The sequence below is a fragment of the Phoenix dactylifera genome, chromosome 7 (genome assembly GCF_051530095.1).
Source record: "Phoenix dactylifera cultivar Ajwa chromosome 7, Ajwa_hap1_PhDact_Kaust_v1.1, whole genome shotgun sequence".
NCBI classification, from domain to species: Eukaryota; Viridiplantae; Streptophyta; class Magnoliopsida; order Arecales; family Arecaceae; genus Phoenix; species Phoenix dactylifera.
In genome coordinates, this window is record NC_143196.1 from 7,042,145 (window position 1) to 7,059,317 (window position 17,173).

General features: G+C 38.1%; 1 protein-coding gene across 1 annotated transcript; it reads left to right on the plus strand.

Annotated features, from left to right (window-relative positions):
- Positions 1–12,472: 12,472 nt before the first annotated feature.
- LOC120106637 (putative polyol transporter 6) lies at positions 12,473–14,468 on the plus strand. Its single transcript, XM_039119634.3, has 2 exons — positions 12,473–12,723; positions 12,906–14,468. The coding sequence occupies exons 1-2, from the start codon at positions 12,576–12,578 to the stop codon at positions 14,321–14,323; spliced, it is 1,566 nt and encodes a 521-aa protein (XP_038975562.3). The 5' UTR covers positions 12,473–12,575; the 3' UTR covers positions 14,324–14,468.
- Positions 14,469–17,173: the final 2,705 nt, after the last annotated feature.

Consider the following 17,173-nt stretch of genomic DNA (forward strand, 5'->3'; position numbering starts at 1 on the left):
GGTGAAGGCCGTGGGGGGATTCAAGGAGGAAGTTGCAGCTATGCGGGCAGGGTGGAGTATGAAGAGTGGAGTTGGAGGAGGAAGTTGATGGAGGATGAGGCCGGTGGAGAGGCGGAGGAGGAGAGAAAATCAGCAAAGGCAACGGTGTAGGAGGAGGAGCTCAATCGGTGGTAGGGGTGAGAGGAAAGAGCCGGGCTAGATCGGACTAGGAATTTGGAAAATATGAGATTTTATTGATTTCCGACGACACTTTTAAACGTTTAACAAAAAAACGTCGGTAAAACCGATACTAACTTGCCAACGCTCAAAAGCGTCGTCAGAAGGCAATTACTATCGCCTTGATATTGGCTTCCGGCGATGCTTTTAAGCATCATAACTTAATAATGCTTAAAAAAAAGCGCCGGAAAAATCCGTTCTAACTTTCCGACATTTAAAGCACCGTCTGAAGCCAATAATAAGACTATGCTAATAAAATATGTCGGCAAAATTTGGTGCAATTTATTTTTTAACAATACTTCTTTCTAGCATCTGCAACTTTTCATCAGATTTCACACCCATTCTTGTTGTGGCAATATAATTACAACCATCTAGCAGCGTTGCAAAACAGTAGTAGTAGAATTGGCTACTTCTTGTAATGAGCCAAGTTGAGGAAACAAAAGATGGTAGTTCAATAGCATAGAAAAGAATGATTACTTTGTAAAGATGTGTACTAGAGAAATATTCTCCGGGCACCAACATAAGGATGCTAATTATCGAATACCCATGGTGGCATTGTAAATGATACTTGTTCTCTACCCAAATCATCATAAAATGTATGTAAAGTAGATGAGATGAACATTTATAACTTCTATTCTGATTAGCACTTATGTTTATGATGAGATTGTTGGATATAGGTTGGCACCTCTCTTCTAATGCCTTCTAAGTATTTGAGAAAGAATGGAGAATCCATCTGATCAATAATTAGAGGAGTTTAAATGAAGAAGAGGGGGGGGGGGGGGGGGGGGGGTGGACAAAGGCAGAAGATGTTAGATTATATTTAAATTTAAAATGCTTTTGTTATTTTTCTATGTTTGGTTAGAAAATGTCGACCATTATATTTTAGTCTGCTTTTCAAATATTTAGTCTTGCATTTGAAGATTAGATTCAGATTGCATGTAGTATTTTCTCAACTAGTAGGCTCTTGTTGGACTAGTGGATCTTTGGTCTGGCATTTTTGTTATTATGATGTTTCTCTCTTTGTTTCTCGCCCGTAAATACCTAGTTTACCTAGTTTTCTCAAAACACAAAGAAAAGAAACATGAGAGGCATTTTCCTATGCCTCATACACAAATATGAGTTTATTTACTCAACATTTTGTCGTGGGCTTGTTTATGATGTGCCTCACCTATATCATTGTGTTGATTGGGGAAGGATTAAGGTGCTAGAATACTTGGTTCATTTTATTTCCTTACTTCTATCTTATTTTTTCTAACCTAATCTATATACTTAAAATAATAGATCTTTGATACAGCAGACAAGTATAATAGTTAGTTGGACCATGCCAAACTTTGCAGGAGATGGAAGATTTGTTGGCAAAGTCCTATATATACTTTTAGAATATTGTATGAAAAGGTGTTTAAGTTTTATATATTAATACAAATATTAGAGATAATTTTTTTCACAGTGGGAAGGCTTCTTCAATCTAGTTTCTTTTCAATTTGTATATTGAACTCCAAAAACTAATTTCAATGGTCAGATCATATTTAACTCTTGGCACTGTATCAATCTTTCACTTTGGGACTATTAAGTAAGAATCATGCGGACTAACTAGGATTGTATGCCAATTAAACACTATCTGCACAAACCGCACATTTAATTACAACATTCTACATGCCGTTGGTCAAATCATCCTATGGTCATTTTTTAATAACGTAGCTATTTCACGTTTGTCTTGGAAATAGCCTTGGGGGCATTCTTTGTAAAAATTTTGTATGCTTACTTTAAACTGGGCCTTGCATTTTAATTTCATATTATTAGTTCCGTTATATAAATATGATAATGTAATATGATAACAAATATCATAATTATTATGCAATATATTGTATACATATTATTAACATACCTGCAATATATTGTGCAATATTAATTCAGTGATAAAAATATTTTTGTAATATCTCCATTTACAATATGCTTTTTATGTAATAAAAATATGATATATATTGAAAGTTAAACTATAGGAGAAAAATATGTGCTTAGTATATTATTATGATAATCCGCTATATTATATAATACCTTTATTTTACATATTAGTTTTAATTCTATACATAAAAATTACTCTATACAAATATTAAAATATTATTATAATAAATATTATAATTATAATATAATATATTACAAAAAACATGAATGATATATTATTCCAATTTTCGTATTCCTTGGGGCCCTTATGTTTGAATCAGCTTCCATTTTTGGATAAAATTATGGGCTACTGTTAAATGCAAAAGAACAAGCCTTTATATTCAAACTAGCAATGCATTATATTTAAGACAGTAAGTGAGCTAGCCCTCCAAATGATTGTGCTTAAGCCTTTTAGATTCAAACTAGCAATGCATCCTGCCTCTTGCTGCTCAAAACCTGACCTGATAGATGGACTAGCTAATAGGGGAGCTGCTCTACTAAGTTTGGCTAGAGGAGCGTCGCATGGAGATGGAATTGAGCTGTAACCATAGAGAACAATCGGGGGAGTGCAGGAGCATGTCCGGCTAGGGACAGTCTGTTGTTTAAGTCAGGAAAAGTTTTGAAAGAAAATAGGTGAGATAAAAGAAAAATAGAAGTATGAGAGCATGGTATTTAGATTTTTTATCATACCTGGGGGGTCTCCAAGCTTAGTATTTATAGAGGAGAAGGTGCAAATCTATACGGTTAGGATTGTGTGATCGGAAAAGTTAAGATATTCTTTTTTGGATACGCTGTGATCGTGCACTTTTCTTATCTGTTGATTAATCAATTACGATATTTACTCTTAGGCATGTTGAGATTGCACCGAGCTGTAATCGATCACGCTAATTGTTTAGAGATTTGATTGGCCGTTAATTTTGCCAGACACATGGCATAGTCTAGATGGCAATCTGAATTGTTAGGAAAAACTCCTTTCAACCTTGCAATGCAACGGACCAAGGGCCTTTGGGGAGATGAGCTACCTAGTGCTTCATGGGCCTATTGCACAACTCGTCGGATCATGATCAGAGAAATCTCTTTCAATCTCTCTTTCAGCATTGAAGCTATCGCTCCTATGGAGATTGGCCTTTCATCCTATTGGGTGGAGTCATACGATGAGAAAGCTAATGTCAAGATTCTTCGAACTAACTTGGATTTGCTGGATGCATTCAAGAAACGAGCTCGGATCAAGATGGCTGCCTATCAACAACTAGTGATCCGATACTACAACTTCAGGGTCAAGGCAAAGCTCTTCTGACCAAGGGTTTTTATTCTTAAAAAAGCTGAGGTAATCCAGCAAGGCGACCGTAGAAAATTTGCACCCAAGTGGGAACGATTGTATGATATTGCGGAATTCATCCAACCTGGCGCTTATGACTCCAGCATCTTGATGGAACTCCAGTACCTTAGGCATGGAACTCTAATAACCTCCGAGTGTACCATCAGTAAGAGTTGTAATTGTGTACTCTTACTCTTTAATTGCTAATAATAAATGAAGTTTGTTTTTGTGTTCCAAAATAACTGAGTACTATAGGTCGCATATGTCAATCATTGAATAAGAAATCTTCAGAAGCGATAGATCAGGTGAATTTCTCAAAGACTACCAATCATAATTTCTGTGGGTCTAGCAAAAATGCCAAAGTGCTGATCATGGACAAAATGTCGGACAAGTCTCCCAAGAGACTGCCGGTGGTTACACACTTGAATGCCGTAGGTTGGATGAGCCTCCCTAGAGGCCATCGATCTGATATCCCCGTGGGCCTGGCAAGAATGCCAAATCACCAATTACGAATAAAATGTCAGACGACTCCCCCAAGAGACCACCAATGACGTTACACTCGAGCGCTAGAAGTCAGGATGAGTCTTCCAAGTGGCCACTAGCCTGCCAATGAAGAGCTAATGAAAGACCTAGTCAAATTTATGCTTGGATGGGAGGAATCATACTTGGCTTGATCAACCAAATGCTAGCTATCTAAAAAACCCAACATTTTGAAGATTTAGAGGACCAAACAACCTGCCTATTTAATTAAGGACAAGCACCAGGATGAAGAGCCAAATGATCGAAGATCTGAAGGGCCAAACAACCTGCCTATTTAGGAAAGGTGAATTGGGCATCGAGATGAAGAGTCGATCTCCGAATAAATGAACAAAGACTAGGCGGACCAAACAATCCATCTTTTTAGGAAGGGAGAGCCAGGCACCGAGATGAAGAGTCGATCTACAAATAAACACCCGAAGATCTAGAGGGCCAAACCATCCATCTTTTTAAGAAAGGAAACAAGGCACCAAATTGACAAACCAAGCTTTGACCAAACAAATAATTAGATTTGGAGGGTTGAATGACCTGACTCTTCATGCAAGGAAACCAGGCATCAAGATTGGAAGCCGATTCATGTTGCTCAGGCTTGGCATCAGCTCCTGCTTAGTCCTCAGGCTTGGCTTCCTCTTGCACAAGTACATTTGACAATGAAGTTGGCCAGTGCTTGTACCTTAATGGCATATCTAGGTTGAGTATCAAACTCTTCGAGCTCAATGCCCACTTGACCAAGTAGCCAGAAGTTATTAGCTTTTGCAGTACCTACTTCAATAGTTGATCGGTCATCACTGTGATGGTATGACCTTGAAAGTTTGGTCGTAGTCTTCGAGATGATATAATTAGGGCATAGGCCATTTTTTTTTCATTCTTGGGTATCTTGTTTCGACATCCTAAAGTAGCTTGCTCACATAGTAGATAGGCCTTTGACTTTTTTGCTCTTCACTGACGAGAACCGAGCAAATTGTTTAGGGTGAGACATCCATGTAAAGATAAAAATTCTTTCCGACCTTAGGTTTAGTAAGAAGTGGAGGAGACCCGAGGTGCTACTTCAATTAATCGAATGCTGATTGGCATTCCTCGTTCCATTCAAATTTTCTGGCATTTCTAAGGATCTTGAAGAAGAGGAGACACCTTTTTGCCGACCTAGATATAAATCGGCTAAGAGCGGTCACCTGACTAGCAAATCACTAGACCTCTTTCACCATCTTCAAAACAGTCATCACCAACACTGTTCGGATCTTCTCTATGTTGCCTTCCTTTTATTGCTGGGTCACTATGAAACTTAGGACTTCTTCAAGGTGACTCTAAATGCATGCTTGCTCGGATTGAGCTTAATATAGTATTGCCTTAGTGTCTGAAAGGCTTCATGTAGATTGGCAATGTGATGTTTAATCTTCTGGCTCTTCCCGAACATATCATTATATACCTCCATATTTCGGCCGATTTGATTCTTGCAGACATGATTGACTGGCCGTTGTTATGTGGCTCGAGTGTTCTTTGATCTGAATGGCATCATGCTATAGCAATATTATCCCTTGTTGGTGATAAATGTTGTTTTCTTCTTATCCTCGAGGTACGTCTTGATCTGATTATATCTGAGAATGCAACCATAAAACTAAAAAGTTAATGGCATGAGGTGGCATCAACAAGTTGGTCAATCCTTGAGAGTGAAAAGCTATCCTTTAGGCATGCCTTGATAAGATCGGTGAAATCTATGCAGACTCTTCAACACCTATTGGCCTTTTTGATGAGCACCATATTGGCTATCCATCCTAGGTAGTCGACTTCATGGATGTGCCTTCAGGAGCTTACCAACCTCTTTGTCGATGGCTTGTTATTGCTCAAGGGCGAAGCTCCTCTTTTTTTGTTTAGTCGATTTATGCTTGAGGTCTATATTTAACTTATGCATCACAACAGAAGGATCTATACCTAGCATATCGACGGCCAACCAGGCAAACACGTTGGTGTTGGAGTGAAGAAACAAGATGAGTTGGTTCTTCGTGTCCTCATCGAGCAATGAGCTCATCTGGTGCTCGACCATCTTCTTTGTTAAAAAGTAGGATGGAGATGAACTTCTCGATGGGTTCCCCATGTTATTCCTTCTGTTCATGATGGACATCTAGACCTTTGATGGGTAGCATTTCGAAGTCTTGGTATTCCTTCTAAGGGTATCCACTAGTACTACCGAGCCACTGCCTGGTCACCTCTGACGTCGCCAATGCTATTGTTTTGATTGGGTTATCATCAAATGATAGGTGGATATCATGTCTTGCATCGTTTTTTAGTCTAGGCCGACCAAGATGGCATTATACACCTAGGGGACCTTGATGATTGGGAAGTCTAGCATGACAGTCGCTTGTCGAGGTTCCTAGTCAGTTGTAATCGGAAGGGTGATTACTCCTTCTATGAGTATAGGATCTTCAAAAAAATTGATCAGAGTCAATCCTTCTTAGCCGATATGTTGATAAATTCATTTTTTGGAATGCTACGTAGAACAAGATATCTGCAATATTTCTATTATCCATTAAAACTTTTCTTACATCATAATTTGCTGCCATATTACAATTGCATCATCATGGGGGGTCTGCACCCCCTCCATATCAGGGTCTGAGAAAGATATGATTTTTTGGAACTTGGTCTCTTCGGGGCTGAATGTCTTTTGGGATGCTCGAGCATAGTCTTCCAGGCAACAAACTTGACCCTCTTGCTACAAATCTACTTGAAATAGTATTAATAACCCTACCATGGGTCAGTGGTGTTCAAGCTTCTCAGGGGAATGCCTGCCCTACCATACTCTATCTTCTCGGCGCCTATTTTCTACGTACAAACCAAGATGTCCCCAATAGATGAGAGCCTCATTCTCGTCCTTCAACTAGATTCTTTAGTATCGTGGTCATGATCCTTATGGAACCAGTAATAGTTTTTGGGATTCCAACTAGCTGAAGGGATCTTCATCTTTTTTGGCTACTACAAATAATCTCAACATTCTATCTCCATCAGGATTTGAGCCCGAGATATGTTGAGAAAAGTATACCTCTCAAACCTTGGTGGTGGGCTCCTCAAATGTTGGCTGCTATCCTTTTCACATTTGGGCCTCTTTTTCAATCCTTCTCTTTCTTCTTGGCCCCTTATTCAGCCATTTCTGCCTTTATTTGCATCCCTTCGAATTGCCATGGTCTCCTCAACCTTAATGTATTTTTTGGCTCAAAGCATCAACTTAGCTAAATCCTTGGGAATCCTCTTCTATAAAAAGAAGTAGAAACAAGAAGATTTCAACCCGCTCTTTGATACTGATGCTGTGGTCTTCTAGTCTAGGTCATGAATTTTTAGTATCTCCATATTAGAGCGATTGATATAGCTTCTGAGGGACTCATCTTTCCTCTACTTTATTGCTAGTAGACTAGTGGTGTCCTTTTTTGCCTCTGGTTGCTTACAAAAGGAGACACAAACTGGCGACTGAGCTGCTTTCCTCCGAGTGGTCAGAAAAGCTTGGCACAAAACTACACCTGTTGCTCCTTGTAACATCATGAGAGCCTTAAAGCTCTCAAGGTGTCTATCTAGTCTGAGGTCCCATCATACACCTCAAACTAAGCATCTTGAATCTCCTCAGCAACAATTCCTCCATGGCCGCCTTGGAGAACAGTAGGTCGGTTGCAATATCTAGATCTTTTTTCTAGTTGACTTGCCTTTATCTTAGAGTTTCAATTTTATTGTTCACCTCCTCGATCCTTTGATCGAGGTTGGCTTCTCTCTTGGAGAGCCTTTTCGGTGAGGGTAGTTCCAAATCTCTCGAGCTAGAGCCCGCTTTGGAATAAGCCCCGTCGAGGTCATCTTCTTAGTGTTGGCTTCAGTTCTCGGGACGATGACTAGTGTGTTGGACCGAGTCATCCTGGCGATCTGGTGGTAGTTTGTTGGTTTGGGCATTGCATACCTTGAACTACCTTTATCAGAGTCTGCACTTGCTGAACAAGTAGATTAAATTGTTTGGCTATTACCACCTAGGGTGCCGGTTGTCGAGTTGAAAATTATTGAGGGATAGGTCGTTAGACTCTTGATGGGGTGGGTTGTTAGAATGGTGATTGTTTCATTTGGATTTTATCTCTCTTAAATCTCTAAAGAAACCACAAAAGAAGAGGACTCTTCCTCTAGCTCCAATTTATTGCAGCTCAAAATTCGACCCGATAGGTGGATGAGTTGATAGGCAAGCTGCTCTGCTTGGTTGAGCCAGAGAAGTGTCACATGGTGCTAGAGCTGATTTGCAACTACAGAGAACGATTAAATGGTCACTATAACGTGTTTGGCTAGGGACTCTTTGATGCTTAAGCCAGGCCAAGTTTCGAGAGAAAATAGGTGAGATGAAAGAATTATAGAATTATGAGAGTATGGTATTCAGATTTCTCATCGTACCTAGGGGACTCAGTACTGGGTATTTATAGAGAAAAAAGTGCGAATTTGTGCAGTTAGGATCGCATGTTTTGCAGACGTGCAGTTGAGCTCTTTTCTTATTCGCTGATTGGGGTAGCTAAGATATTTCTTTTCACATATGCCGTGATAGGGCACTTTTCTTATCTCTTAATTTGGTCGATTACGATATTCTTTCTTAGGCACATTGGGATTATGCCAAGTTGTAATCGATCATGCTAATTGTTTTGAGATTTATTAGCTGTTGATTTTGATGGATACATGTCATCTGGTTGGGTAGAAGAACTATCAAACGAGATTTTAGATATGGTGAATCCGAGTAGCATCACTGCTAGTCATGCACGGCCACATCAGCATATAAGGCTGCATATATGAAAGGTTGTTGGTAAGCATAAGAACATGATATCCATCAAATGATGCACAACAGTCAGTTTTCGTGAAATGCATGATGTTTTTCCCTCTATGATGGCTCTCATTTCATCCCTCTGTGATGTTTCATTCTTTTTTGTTTTTGCTATAGTGCTCCTAAAGAACTTGTTCTATATTCTTTATCTAATGCTAGCCTTTCATCTATTCATGTGTGGGAAAGATCACTGTTTTAGTGACAGGTGGCATCCAGTTCAAGTGGAAGTGCCAAACAGCATGTACCATAATTAACAAAAAGAGAGAGAGCATTTTAGTTTCTACTCACCAAGTGTTAGTCTGCTATGTATCCATTCTCGTGGTGCAAGCAGGACATCTTTTTCACCATGGTGAATAGATTTACCATGGTACACATACAATCGATATCTATTCTAATATTAAACAAAAACATCAATGAGCTCTACTATATATGTTTATATGTTGTCTACACGTCTCCAAACTAGTATAACTGCTCTTATTTTGAAAAAAAAAAAAATTCTTTTCAATTGAAGTTTTTATTATACAAGAAAAAGAAATAATTAACATATTTATTAACTAATAGAATTGATCAAAAAAATATTTGATCAAATTGGGGGATCAGCCATTAATTAGTCCTATTTGTCTCTTACGTGCAACAAATGTGCAACATTTTAGCTTGATAACATGGAAAAATAATTAATGAGTTCATTCTCAGGTAACTAAACTTATTAATTATAAATATAATTCAAGCTCTAGCTTATATTTTTTTTTCCCCTAATCCTTTTCAGTCATACTTGTGATATCCCCACGAAGAGGAGACCATGGTGCAATAATAATCTGGTCGTTATTCAACATTAGAAGGTAGTATAGTTATTGCAAACTTAACGATTATGTTTCCTTATCTTCAAATACTAGCGACTAGCAACAATGCAATACAACATGTTAACTTATATATCTTGTTAACCTATTCATCCACTACATTTGAGTCTAATTCAAGCTATAATTCGGTGTTGAGCCGGGATCCTCTGCAGTGAGTATTTTGCACTGCAGAACCATGTCATCTGAATGTGGAGATAGACGGTTATCTAACATCTAAAATTAATGCCTATGTATGGCGTGCAAGAAGATGTGACTCATTGTATCTCATTTGATGACCATCCATTTTTATGATCAGAAGATGCGGCATCAGAGAATGATGCCTGTTTGATAGCAGTATAAGCGTTGACAGCATGGAGGCATTTTCATGAAACAGGGGAGATTCGCTGGTAACAGTTCTTCCCACTTATAAAGCGGGCTGAGGATGGACTTGCCCACTCTCCTAACTTTATGCCTAGCCTCACTTCTTCCTGGAAGGTGACAACTGAGGATGGTCATGTCATGAAGCCATTAAAAAGTAAAAGGTATATAAATTTGGTGAACAGAGTAGAGTGGGACACAGATGACAGCCATAGTGCCTGGATTGTGGCACTTTTGTGTGGGAGAAAAGACAATCCCGAAAGCGTGGACACTAAATATAAAGGAGTTGGTATCTCAACTCTTACAGGAAACAAGGTTCTCACTAATTAGAAATAGTCTTTCTTCATTGTGAAGGCCACTCAACTCTTACAGGAAACAACGTTCTCACTACTTAGAAATAGTCTGTGATCATTGTGAAGGCCACCACTGAATCAAGTTTCGGGCACCCATGGTGCAGGTTAAGCACATTGCTCTTGAGAACTTCACAATGTACAAGGGAGAGAGAGAATAAGAAAAAAAAAAAACTATGGTTGGTAAAACGGCACACTTAGTTTTGGCACTAAAGCCTAATTATAAACATCTTTGGAAAGAAATTATATCCTGCAGCACCACAGGAACCAACCAAGATGAGGTGTATGGGGTGGCCATCCAAGATGAGCACATGATGCATAGGATCCACAGAAACTAAGATGCATGATTGGTGTGGTATTCCACCATGTGGTGCATGTGTTGTAAAGTATAATTTATCCATCTTGGAAGGTATGACGAGTATATGACTCGATAAATGCTTAAACGGTCGCATCTTTTTTCCTGCTAACGTTCTTTCGAGAAGAAGACATAGAATGCAAGTGAATAGGGGATACTTTCTTATATCTTGAGTTGGATGGATATGGCTGGCCATTTGTTTTATATGCAATCAATAACAACAGAGATATTGAGTTTTTTTCTTCCTTACTTTAATAATTTATTTTCCAGGATTTGATATGTAGATAAATTTTTGTATATGATCTAGATAGAGTTAGAGATATTTAGATATTCAGATAAAGATTCATATTAATGATCATAATCGAAATATGGATATTAATTTATCAAATATTGTTCCCCCTCTCTCTGTTTTATGTAATTTTCAATTCCTAGTGGATGATTATTTTATATTAGGTATTCTAAAAATTGATTTTTATAGATTGTTGTTGTCATCATCGTCGTTATTGTTGTCGTGATCATCATCATTATCATTATTATCATCATTATTGGGAATGCATATGTTATTTCATCATCATCGTTATTATGGAGCATGCATATAATATTTTTATTTAGACCCTTATACAAGTTAATGGCACGATGAAATTTTTTATATGTCAAAAACAGTTTTAGATGCCCAATTTATATGAACTTTGTTAAAAACAAAAAATGTGAATATTGTAAATATATGATTTGCATCTACATTTAATTAAAATAAAATAAATGTTACTAGTGTAAGATCCATAGGTATTTTCACTTAGAAAAATATGTATATATACCTTAGTATCCACTAATACCTATATCAGCATCTGTATTCATTAAATTTGAGTGAAAACGTATATGAATATCACAAATGTGCACTCCATATAAAAATTTTATTTCCGTTTCTACCGTACATTGGAATGGTGGGCATCTCTATGTCATCATCCACGACCTAATTGATGTGGCATGCTTTTTCATTAGCGGAAGCCAAGTTAGATCAATTCTTTGAGGATGTAGAGGTGGTGGTGAAGAAGAGAGGGAGCAAGGGCGGAGACATTTGAAGTCTTAACTCGTTCAACATTATTGACTCAACTATAGTGGATCGACATTAGGTCAGGATACGTCGACTCGAGTTTATGTAGATGAAGTCCTATGAGCAGGTCAACTGCCAATTTAATTATATAATAAAAAACCAATTCATCCCAACTTTAATTGCCTAACCGAACTCCACTCCATGTTTCCCAGATATAACTATACAAGTGAGCAATCAAATTAAAATTATCAACCAGCTAGGCTGAATTGATCTATTGGCTCAATAAGATTTTTTTAATCCTTTATATGAACAAAGACACTCGATCGGTTTTTGTTATGCTGCCGGAAGCCGCATGCCATATTAATGGTCCGGTGGAGCTTACCCCACAAAGCGGTCCCACGAGCACTTGAATCAGTACTGGGTGTTTGGCACAGCTTACCAGTCCGTTGACTTTGAATACTTAGCGGTTCTACGGATAAGTACCGCCATGGGATAAATCTATAGTATAAATGGCGATCAAGATTTGTTCGGCAATCCTAAGATTTCGAATCTTGCGCATGGCTCCTGTGGCCACCGCCCTCCCAGGAGGACACGCCCCGACCTTACGTTGCTAAGCCTGAAACTTTCCATACATTATTACTCGCTTTCCCACCGCTTCACGAGTGGAAAAGGTTTTTTTGGATCAAAGTGGGGGATCTTTTCCAGTGTGAAAGCAATTGCTTGGCCTATAAGAGACCCTAGACTTGCTAAGAGAGAGTGGTGCGAGAGATGGAGGTAGCCATGGAGCATGCTAAGGTTGGTGTGAGAGAGAAAGAAGAGATCCCAATATATCATCCAAGGAGGAAGGAGAGGAGAAACAAGTATGCTTGTGCTTGTGCCATCATTGCTTCCATGATCTCCATCTTATTGGGTTATGGTATGACCCTCACTCTCTTTTCTTATTTATTTATTTATATTACTATATTCTTATCTTTGAAATAGTTTCATGAGTTATTAAATGCTCTCTTGATCCTTTTCTTCTACTTTTATCAAAGATTTTATATACGCTTTACGGGATGATCTAGAATTATGATTAGTGTATCATTGCTTAATTCGCAGACACCGGGGTTATGAGTGGCGCCATGCTGTTCATCAAAGAAGATTTAAAGATAACTGATGGTGAAGTTGAAGTCCTTGCTGGAATTTTGAACATTTGTGCACTCTTAGGGTCGTTGACGGCCGGCAGGGCCTCCGACTGGATCGGTCGACGCTACACCATCGTCCTCTCCTCCATCATCTTCTTCCTTGGCTCCCTCCTCATGGGCTTAGCACCTTCCTTCCCTGTACTTATATCTGGTAGGTGCATTGCTGGCGTCGGAGTTGGATATGCACTGATGATTGCACCGGTCTACTCTGCCGAGATCTCATCACCGTCCTCACGGGGATTCCTCACTTCCCTTCCGGAGATCTGCATCAGCTTTGGTATCTTGCTAGGTTATGTATCAAACTATTTCTTCGCAAAGCTTCCATTGATATATGGCTGGCGATCGATGCTCGGTATCGGTGCACTTCCCCCCATTATATTGGCAGTTGGCATTTGGAAGATGCCCGAGTCCCCAAGGTGGTTGGTGATGCAAGGCCACATCAAGGATGCGAGGGACGTGCTAGTTCGAGTATCGAACTCGAGGGAAGAGGCAGAGCTAAGGCTAAAGGAGATCAAGGGCGCTGCGGGGGTTGATGAGAGTTGCACCGGCGATGTTGTCAAGCTGACGAAGAGCACTCGAGGGGAGGGAGTGTGGAAGGAGCTACTGCTGAGGCCCACTCCTCCAGTGAAGCGCATCTTGATTGCTGCGATCGGCATTCATTTCTTCGAGCATGCCACCGGGATCGAAGCAGTGGTGTTGTACAGTCCTAGGATCTTCAAGAAGGCAGGGATCACGACCAGAAACAAGCTCCTGGTTGCAACCATGGGTGTTGGCCTCACAAAGACTTTCTTCATCTTGATAGCCACGTTTCTGTTGGATAGGGTTGGGAGGAGGCCCTTGCTGTTGACTAGCTTGGGGGGGATGATAGTGTCACTAAGTGGGTTAGGGTTAGGCCTGACCATGGTGGAGCACACAGAGGAGAGGTTGGTGTGGGCCATTAGTCTATCCATTCTGACAGTGTTCTTCTTTGTGGCATCCTTCTCTATTGGGCTTGGGCCCATTACATGGGTTTATAGTTCTGAGATCTTCCCCCTGAAGCTGAGAGCCCAGGGGGCCAGCATAGGGGTGGCCGTAAATAGGGTGATGAATGGAACCATATCAATGACCTTCATATCACTCTACAAGGCTATAACCATTGGGGGGGCCTTCTTTATGTTTGCAGGGATTTCTATCTTGGCATGGATGTTCTTCTTCTTCCTTTGTCCTGAGACTAAAGGGAGGCCTTTGGAAGAGATGGAAGAGGTTTTCAGCAAAAAGTGGCTTTATAGTAGGCCAGTGAATAGGGAGAGATTTGAGATGGGAAAGGTAGAAGCCGAGTTAACCAGCAAATAGAGCTTTCTCTATTAGTTAGTAAGTTGGGTCGGCTAATGACTGAAGTATCGTATCTTGGCATGGGCAACTTGATGCATGTACCTTCTAGACGAAGGATTTTAAAAAAAAAAAAAGCAATGTGAATTATATCGATGCTATTGTCTTATTTGATCAGTCATGTGAGATTGTGATTAGTACTGAACGTTTAACACTTTGGCCAAGTTTGATTTGCGAGTGACATTAGGTGCTTTTCTGAGGTTTCCTGAGAAGTAGTAGTTCCTAGAGGATCATCCACAAGAGGACCACTGAGGATAGCATTTCCAAATTGTAAAATACTAAATGTGGGTGTGACAAGTCCACTGTTTAATCTTTATTAACAATGCTTGTGCCTGTAATTGAACAAAATATTCCAACTAGCAGCCTAAACTACTCCAAGCATCCAGTAGAGATGTGGATAAAAAAACCCACTACTACGGCATTGAATTAGGGATGCTCATCAGATGGATTAGGCAATAATGCCGGTGGCCTTAGGCTCAACCCACATTATTGGCACTTCCGACTAACTAAGCCTGTTAGAAATTGTCCTGTAATACTCCATATCAAGATAAGCTTTATATTTTAGAATCTGATATTGGATTGAGTTTTTTCTTTCTTTGCTTTTAATCTCAAGAAAAATATAGAACTCAATTTTGGCTAGCTGAAGATCTGTCGAGGAGTTGAGACTTTAGAAATCTTATGAATAAGTTATTGATATAGGAATATTCATGACATGATAAGTGGTTAACAATATATCATGCATTGAGCATGATCCAGTTTGGTAAAATTATACTCAAAAAATTATTCCAAACTCAGGTTGCCAGTTCCTTGAATCTTGGGCCTGGCCAACCCAAACCTGTTATTGCTTAGACCTAGTGCATTGATTAATTATATTTGAATACCTGATCACCTAAGGCTGAAAACGGATTGGATAACAATCGGATATTATTATATTCATATTTGTGTCCATATTTTTCAACGAATACAGTTGCAAATGTTAAATGGATATAAAAATTAATATCCATATTTATTCTAAATGGATACAGATAAGAATCAGATATTAAGTACATCTACATTTGTTATAAATAAATGCAGATAAAAATTGGATAAATCATATTCATATTTTTTAAATTCGAAAATGGATATAAATCAAATACTAGTTTGGATATTAATTAGATTTTGCGCAGAATTCAATAATGAAAAACGACAATAATAACATATTCATAAAGGATAGCTTCAATTTAAAAAGTGCACTTTTAACATGTATTAATTGAAGCAAGATGTTGTAATAAAAAAAAAAAAAGAACTTCATTAAAAGTAAGAATACAATAATAAAAACTAACAATAATAGTATAATCATAAATATTATTTTCTATAAAAAAATTATAATTTCAGCATGCATTCATTAAAAGCAAGAAAAACTTCATTGAAAGCAAATTCAAAAATAAAAACTATAATGATATATTCATAAAGGATAAATTAATAAAAAAGTGTAATTTTAGTAAATATATATTGTAATCTAAAGAGATAATCATAATCGAGAGCTCCATTGAAAGTAAGAAGTAGATCATGAAACTCTAATATTGTCAAAAAACAGAGACAATAGGTACCTTAATTGAAATCCAAATGATCACCAACCCTCTCCTTTGTTAATATGAATGCATGCTCATCCATACTTATAATAATGAACTTCAGAATGCATCTATCACGTGTCCATTTGTGTTAAGTGTTGATACTGATGCTACCGTATATATTGGAAATTTTAAAATATCTCTTGCAACCTAAGCTAAGGAAGAATACTTTGCACCATTAGACTTCCATCAGCCTAAAATATCATAGATATCATTTTCAACTCATAGACATACAAGCCCCTCCATATATAATCCAATTTTATTTACCTTCTTGTTGCTGTGCACTCTCCTTTATAATTATGCAAACCTTCTTCTTTTTTTTCTTCCATCTTATTAAATTCATTAGAAATATATCCGTCATCTCTCGATGAACCAATATCATGAGTAACTAGAATAGAAGAAGAAGGGAATTTTCTTTTATACTCACTATAGAACATTATTTATCTCTTTTTCTCTTTTCAGAGAATAAATCTGTGAATAATAAAATTCTACCATCTTCATTTTATAGTGAGAATCTAAGAATGAATGCACTACTATTACAAGATTAGCTTGTTGCCAATATTTCTCAAAATTCTTCTTCATAGATAATGTCATAGAGAGAAAAAGTAAATCTTTAGGATTTGTGCACCATCAACAATTTACAAATGGATTTTACAAAATTCTTGAAAAAAAGATTTGCAGTTGGATATGTTATGCCTGAAGAAGCTCCATGATGTTATAGAAAATTTTCAAAGCTTGACAAAATACTTTTATCTCTTTCCATTGATAATTTATTTGACATATATCAAATTTATAAGGATCAAAATACTACAATCTCTTGAAGGCCTCCTTATAATAGCAAGCATCCCTCAGCATCATATATGTAGAGTTCCACCGTCTTAGAGATATCAAGTGACAAACCTCTACAGGCTCGTTTGGTTCGCGGAAAGCATTTTCCCTCCTACGAAATATGATTTCTGGGAAGCAGATTTCTAGGAAGAGAATGCCTAGGAAAGTACTTTTGGCATGTTTGGTTGACCATTGGAAAGTGACAGATTTTCAAAGTGTTTATGTTTGGTTGACCATCAACTTTTCTGGAAAAGTTATGTATAATTCCTATTATACCCTTAATAAAAATTAGGTCTTTAATACCTCTTTAATACTGCTTTAATGCTAAAGGTTTTTTTTGGAAAAAAATAAAAATGGAGTGATTCCCACCTCATGA

Excerpts from the sequence above, each read along its gene's own strand:
- LOC120106637 (XM_039119634.3), top strand. The coding sequence starts at position 12,576 with ATGGAGGTAGCCATGGAGCATGCTAAGGTTGGTGTGAGAGAGAAAGAA. Across the intron at positions 12,724-12,905 it reads CTCCATCTTATTGGGTTATG|ACACCGGGGTTATGAGTGGC; the intron begins GTATGACCCTCA and ends CTTAATTCGCAG.